The following is a 7,167-nucleotide window of genomic DNA, read 5'->3' on the forward strand; positions in this document are numbered from 1 at the left end:
AGAACTTAAGGAAGGAAAAACTACTTGAAAAGAAAGTGCGGGCCTGGTCACCGAAACGGGTCGCACCAGGCGTGGCTCGTACCTGCTGGCTGAAATGATTCAGCCTCTTTTCCCACTGAATTCCTCACTGAGCGAGCCTCAGCAGACGCTTATATCCTAATTAACATGGAATTAAGCAGGGTTCCGGATCGGCGCCTACGCCGGCGCGCCTGCGAAGACCCTGGGAGCAGCCGGGGCGGGGGCCCCGGCACCCGACCAGGCGCGAGAGCAAGGAGGCGCGCGCCCGCGCCACGCGCAGGGAGACCCGACGGCCCGGGCGCCCACGAGAGGCGCACGGACCGTCGCCGCGGGACCGCGGGAGAAAGCGCACACGGGGCCGCCGCGCGAGAACCAACCCAAGACGCCCCCGGCAGCGCGAGAGGAGGGCCGGCGGCTCGGCCAGGGCCGAGAGACCAAGCGCGCGACCGCGCGCCAAACGCCGCAGGAGGCGGGACGCGCCGGGAGGCCACCCAGGGGAGCGCCAAGAGAGGACCCGGCGCGACGCGAGAGCAGACGGGGGGCGGGGCGGCCACTGCGAGAGGAGGCCGGGGCGCCCCGGGGGGGCGGGAAGGCAACCCCGAGAGCCCGGGCGCCCCGGGAGAGGAACACGGGCGGCGGGACACAAGCCGAGAGGAGGGCGAGGGGCCCGTGCAGGCACGCGAGAGAAGCCCCAGCGGGCCGGCGCAACGCGAAGGGAAGAGGGGACGGCCCGGGGCCAACACAAGAGGCAGCCGGAAGGCCCCGGCGGAAGGCGAGAAGCCGGCGACACCGCGAGAAAAACCACGGGGGGCCCCCGGCAGCGCAAGAGGGAGCCCGGGGCCGCGGACAGCGGCGCAGGAGAAGGCCCACGGGAGGAAGGGAGGGCGAAACGGGACGGGGCACCCGGGAGGCGACCCACAAAGGGCCCCGACAGCCCGGGCGCCCGCGAGAGGAACACCGAAGGGGCCGGCAACACGGCCGCGGAGCCGCGGCGACCCGCCGGAGCGGGACAGGAGGGGCGACGCCCCGGCGGGGGCGGGAAGGGGGGCCCGACCGGCCGGGCGCACCGCAGGAGGAGGCCGGGCGCACGACGACAGGCCAGACGGGGCCGCGGGGGGGGCCACAGGCCGAAGGACCCCGAGGGCCCGGGCCCGCGGGAGAAGAACCCGAGGCCCGGACACCGCGGCGAACGCCACCCGGGGAAGGAAGGCAACACGAAGGGGCAGGGACGCGCCCGGGCAGCGGCGGGAAAAGACCCCCAGGGGCCAAAGACCGCGCGACAAGGGGCCGGGCGCCCCGGGAACACCGCGAGAGGCAAGCGGAGGGCCAGGCCGCAACCCAAGACGAGGCCGGACGCGCCGGGCCCAAGGCGGCAGGGACCGGGCGAGCGGAGGCGGAAGGCAGAGGAACCCGGAGGGGCCGGCCGCAACGGGAGAGGAGGCCCGCGGCCAAGGCACCAAACCCAGGGGAGGGCCGAGAGGCCCCGCCCACCGCCAGGGGCCCGGACGGCGCAGAGCCACCAGGAGAAGCCCCCGGAGGGCACCGGCACAAGGCGAGGGACCCCAGGGGGGCCGGCCGCAACCCGAGAAAGACCGCGAGAGACCGGCGGCAACACGGCGCGAGGCCAGAGGCCCCGACGAGGGACGGGAGAGGAAAGACGCGCGCCCCCGCGCCAGGCGCAGGGAGACCCGACGGCCGGGCCGCCCCACGAGAGGCGCACGGACCGCGCCGGCGGACCGCGCGAGAAACCGCACACGGGGCCGCCGCGCGAGAACAACCCCGAGCCGCCCCCGGCAGCGCGACGGGAGGGCCGGCGGCGCCGGGAGGGCCGAGAGACCAGGGCGCGCGACCGCGCGCCAAACGCCGCAGGAGGCGGGACGCCCGGGAGGCCACCCAGGGGAGCGCCAAGAAGACCCGGCGCCGACGCGAGAGCAGAGCGGGGGGCGGGGCGGCCACGCGAGAGGGGAGGCCGGGCGCCCCGGGGGCGGCGGGAAGCGGGAAGGCCAACCCGGAAGCCCGGGCGCCCCGGGAGAGGACACGGGCGCGGGACAACCCAAAAAAGACCCTGAGTGGAGGCGAGGGGCCCGGCCAGGCACTCGAGAGACAAGCCCCAGCGGGCCGGCGCAACGCTAAGGGAAGAGGGGACGGCCCGGCTACAACACAAGAGGCCAGCGCGTAAGGCCCCGCGGAACGCGAGAAGCCGCGAGCACACGCGAGAATAAAGCCACGGGGGGCCCCCGGTCAGCGCTTATAGAGGAAGCCCGGGGTCCTCTTTGTCGCTAGACAGGGGACAGCATGAGAAGGCTCCATTCGTCTGGTAGCGGATGGGTGAGGGCCTTTCAGAACTTTTTTAATTTTTATTTTTTTATTTTATTTCTTTTTTTTTTTTTTTTTTTTTTTTTTTTTTTTTTTTTTTTCTTTTTTTTTTGCAGCTGATCTGGTGGCTACTTCTTTCGTGGATTGTCTCGTATCCTCTACAAAGGTGGTCTTTCTCTGTACTTATAGCTTCCTTGTCTGGCGCCTTCTGCGAAGAGGAACATCCGCGAGTGTGGGCTCCGCCACTCACGGCTCGGAGCCCCAGTGTCGACTCCGTCTTTCGGAGCGGACAGGAGGGGTCGACGCCCGTCGGCTGGGGGGGGGCGTTTCCTGTATCCGCCTGGGACGCCCTCACCGACAAGTGTTGAGGTCTTTGGCCGCGCACGTCTTGAGAGGCCAGACGGTTCTTTTCTTTTTTTTTTTTGTGACCCGCTGTGTGTTTTTCATTTTGTTGGAGTGGGGCCACAGGCCGATCTATAGGTTATACCTTTTTACTTCTCTGACGGGCCCTTTCTTTTTTTTTTTTTTTTTTTTTTTTTTTTTTTTTTTTTTTCTTTTTTTTTTTCTTTTCTTTTTATTTTGTGCCAGTCCCCGTCTTTGGGAGGGAAGAACCCACTTTTGATGGCATTTTTATTTTTTATTTTTTTTTATATTTATTTTTACCGGACACTCGCGGCGAAACGCCTACCCGTGGCGTTGATAGGAAGGCAACATTCTGTCTAAGGTTTGTGCTAGGTTGTGATTTTGTAACTTTGCGCATTCCTGCTTTTTTCTTTTTTTGGTCTTTAGCTGTCTTTACGTTTTTATGTTTGCGGAAAAGATCCCCACTAATATTTCTTTTTGCGGTGCCACATATTTGGATTTTTTTTTTTTTTTTTTTTCCTTTTTTCCTTCTTTTTTCCCTTTTTTTTTTTTTTTTTTTTTTTTTTTTTTTTTTTTTTTTTTTTTTCTTTTTTTGGGCAACACTCTGTCTTTGAGATTTTGGCAAGCCCCGGTTTTTTTATGTGTCTCATGGCTGCAACTTTTTTTATTTTCATAGACGAGCTCGGACTGCGCTTCTTGTTTGTGGGCCTCTAAGCATCGGCTAGGGACCGGGCCACCTTTTTTTTAGAGCGTGTTAGGCGGAAGGTCAGATGGAACCTCGATTATAGGTGGCCTTGTGTCTGGCAACGGGAGGTGATGGTCCTTCGCGTGTCCTATAGGCACCAAATCCCGTTTTTTTAGGTGTCGAATGGGTCCTGATGTATGGCCTGTTTTCCGCCCAACCGCCAGATGTTTGCTTTTTTTCCGGATCGGCGCAGAATGTCACTACTATTTTTTTTTCATGGAGAAGCCTCCCGTTAGTGGCACTTTTTTTTTTCGGTCACTAAGGCGAGGGACCCCATGTGGGGGCCGGCCCAACCCTGTATTGTAAATGATCCGCGTATGAGTATCGTCTGGCGGCTAACATCGGCGTCGAGGTCCATGAGGCCTTTTTTTTCTTCTGTCTTTTTACTGGTGGTTGGGACTCGTTGATATGCCTTCTTTGGCTAGAGGGTTATGAGGGAGGGCCCTATGTACGGGCTCTTTAGATGTGCGTTATATGTAGGGTTTGGGCTTTTTATGCACGTGTGCCAAGCTTTAGGCATGCGTGGCTTTTATTGAGGGGAAGAGCCGCCTTACGGGAAGTCGAGCACGGCGGGTTGAGCCCTCTCTGGGATGGAATCGCCGCCTCTCCTCTTAGGTATCATTTTATATGTGGCAGGATGTGTTAAGGTAGTACTGCGGCAGACGCCCCAAATGCTTTATTTTTCTTTTTTTTGTTGGCGGAGCTTTAGTTCGTGCAGGATGGACTTTCTTTCCGGGAAGGCTTTGCGAAGCTCTTAGTATATGATTCCCCGCTTCTATAAACCAGAGTGTTTTTTCGGCCGATCTGGTGGTCGGCGTGGGCGGGCATCCTGATAACGTTCTTGTGGATCGGGTTATGGTGTTGGGACGCTGCCATCCCACGACCGCGCGCGGAAAAAAGAGGGAGCTGACTAGGGCCAAGGAGAGAAGGCCGGGGTTTGGGTTTTCTTTTTCACTTTTTTTTTTTTTAGGTTGTGTACCGACAAATCGCTCGGGTGGAAAGCCGCTGAGCCCGTGCTTCTTTTGTTTTCTTGGGAAGCAGTGTGGGGCTTTTTGGCCATCAGGGGGAGGCTCTGGCAGAGCTTTGCGCTCCTTTTCCAACGGGTTGAGGAGTGTCTTATGCGAGATTTTGGGGTCGAATATCGGTGCGAATACTACATCTGAGGCGGGTAGGAGGACTAGGGATTGGAGTCATATAGTTGGTTTTTTAGGGTGGGAAGGGTGTGGCATCTGGGGTGGGGCTTCTTTAGGTGGGCCCGGTCCGAATTGGTGCTCTATGATGCTCCTGGACCGGCGGTGTGCTTCGTGGCTTTATTTTTTTGGCCAGGGGTTCACTGGTGATGTGTATTTATAGGTTGTTTTTTTTTTTATAGTTAGTAAGGATGTTGGGCGTATTTTTATGGTTAGGAGCCCTGGGTAAGGGTTTTGGGAACAGTGGGTATCTCCGTGATTTTTTTTTTTTGGTGTTTTATTATTGGCTGTGGGTGTCTGGGTGAGATGTCCTCTATTCACACTCGGGTGTCTGTTTTGGGTAGGAAGGCTAATCTTTTTTTTTTTTTTTTTTTTTTTTTTTTTTTTTTTTTTTTTTTTTTTTTTTTTTTTTTATTTTTTTGCTTTTTTTTTTTTTTTTTTTTTTTTCTGTTTTTTTTTTTTTTTGTGTAGTCGCTAAGTGCTGGGGGGGTAGTGGGTGTTCTGCTTTCTGTGACTATCACCACCTGTTGAGAGCAAAAAGAGAGGGGTCGAGAAGCAAAATGGTCTGTGTATACTAATGGTGAGTCAAGGCTTCTGCCGGCTTTTCAGTATAGATCGTGGAGGCCCTTTTATAGATGCAGTCCGAAGACTGGTTGGGCATTTTTTTTTTTTTTTTTTTAGGAGAAGGGGGCTTTTTTATGGCTATGATTATTGCTCTCGGCGTGGACGGCCCTAAAGACGCGGTATTCCATTCCTGGCCTTACCCTTAGCTGTGCTCTGTTCTCGCTGTTATTGTAATCTTTTCTGGTTAAGTATGAGAAAAATCGATCGGTGTTTTTTTTAATAAGATAATGGGGCTTTTTGTTGTGTTGGCGGGGCTATCCGAAACGGCTTTTGGGTCGCATCTTCTATGTGGCGGGCTTGGCGCTGGACCGGCGGGCTCAGTATAGGAGTTGCAGTTTCTGCGGGTCTGCCATTTTCGGATAGGGCTTTCGCATCGAGAATTTGCTGTAGCCGCAGTGCTTGTTATGGAACGCGGATGAGCTTTCGTGATATTATTCGAACAGGGATAGGAATAGTTCTTAGTCGTGGTGGGCCGGGAGATCGAGCGTCTCTGACGTAATCGACGGCGCGCTACGTTGCGTATAACTCCGGGAGCTATGCTTTATATACCTTTGGGGCGTGGGCTTCCCTTCTGTTTGTTTCTCACTTCTCCTGACCCAGGGCATGCGTTTTGAGAGCTTTTTAAAGGAGGCTTATCCGCTATTGCTTTTTTTTTCCTGTCTGCTTTCCTTAGCGTCTAGTGTGGTACTTTGTTTCTTTTTTTTATTTTTATTTTTTTTTTTTTTTTTTTTTTTTTTTTCCGACGTAGCTCCGTGCGCTCCCACGTCGGAGTTCGCACCGGACCGCGCCCCCCGCGCGACCCTTTGGTCATGTGAATAGCCTGCCTCGACACGGCGTTGTGCCGTCCGATGTCTGCTTTTTGTTTTATTTTTTTTTTTTTTTTTTTTTTTTTTTTTTTTGTTTTTTTTTTTCTTTTATTTTTTTTTTTTTTTTTTTTTTTTTCTTAGATACAACCCAAGACGCCATTGTTACTCCTGTTTTTCGGCAGCGCCACCTGAGAGGTGGGTTGCTGGGCTCGGCTGGCGTCTTTGTTTTTTTTTTATTTTTTATTTTTTCTGCATTTATTTATTTTTTTTAATTTTTTTATATTATATTTTAATAATCGGTCCGATTTTTTGTGACCTTCTATAGTCTTTCTTTGTCGTACCGCTGCGCCTAATCGCCGCAGGAGGCGGGACGCGCGGAGGCCACCTAGGGAGCTTTATTCCTTAATGATTGTTTTGACTCTCGATGTCTTTGCCTGATCGTTTTTTTTCTTTTTTTTTTGAGTTGCTTCAGAGCCGGTGTTGGGCGTTGGGTTGTGTTTTTTTCTATCGCTTGATGAGGTGAGGCTCGGTCGCTCTCTCTGTTGGAGTTGTGGGGTCGGGAAGGCCCATACCTTCTTTCTGATCGATCCCGGTCTACCCGTGGGAGGAACACGGGTGAGTCTGGGAATCTTTGAGCGCGTATGTAGTGATTTGGCTGATGATGCCTTTCGGCTTAGGCTACGCTATTTTGGTATTGATGTATTCAAGCCCCAGCGGGCTTTCGTGCGTCTCTAACGCGAAGGGTATAGTATGGGTGACGGCTCCGTGGCTCGACTTATCTTATAGATTGGCTTTATGCTATTTTTTTTCGGTAAGGTCTCCTTCGGTCTGTGATTGAGCGCAGAAGTCCGTGTCTATGACACCGCTCTTTGATGAAAAACCTACGGGGGGCCTCTTCCTTTATGGTTCAGTCGCTCCTTATAATGAGGGAGCCCCTTTGGTGGCCCTTGTTGACTTCAGCCGTGCGCGTTTTTATGGAGATTTATTAGGGCTTTTTTTTTTTTTTTTTTTTTTTTCTTTTATTTTTTATTTTTGTTTAATTTTTTTTTTTTTTTTTCTTTCTTTTTTTTTTCTTATTTTTCTTTGTGGAGAATGCGCGCTGTCT

The 7,167-nt window shown here is 54.1% G+C and overlaps 1 protein-coding gene across 1 annotated transcript; it reads left to right on the top strand.

The window, feature by feature from the left end:
* Positions 1-165: 165 nt before the first annotated feature.
* LOC112445652 (collagen alpha-1(I) chain-like) lies at positions 166-2,151 on the top strand. The gene has a single exon (XM_024989138.2). The coding sequence runs from the start codon at positions 166-168 to the stop codon at positions 2,149-2,151; it is 1,986 nt and encodes a 661-aa protein (XP_024844906.2).
* Positions 2,152-7,167: the final 5,016 nt, after the last annotated feature.

The sequence above is a fragment of the Bos taurus genome, unplaced genomic scaffold, assembly GCF_002263795.3.
Source record: "Bos taurus isolate L1 Dominette 01449 registration number 42190680 breed Hereford unplaced genomic scaffold, ARS-UCD2.0 Leftover_ScbfJmS_2264, whole genome shotgun sequence".
NCBI lineage: Eukaryota > Metazoa > Chordata > Mammalia > Artiodactyla > Bovidae > Bos > Bos taurus.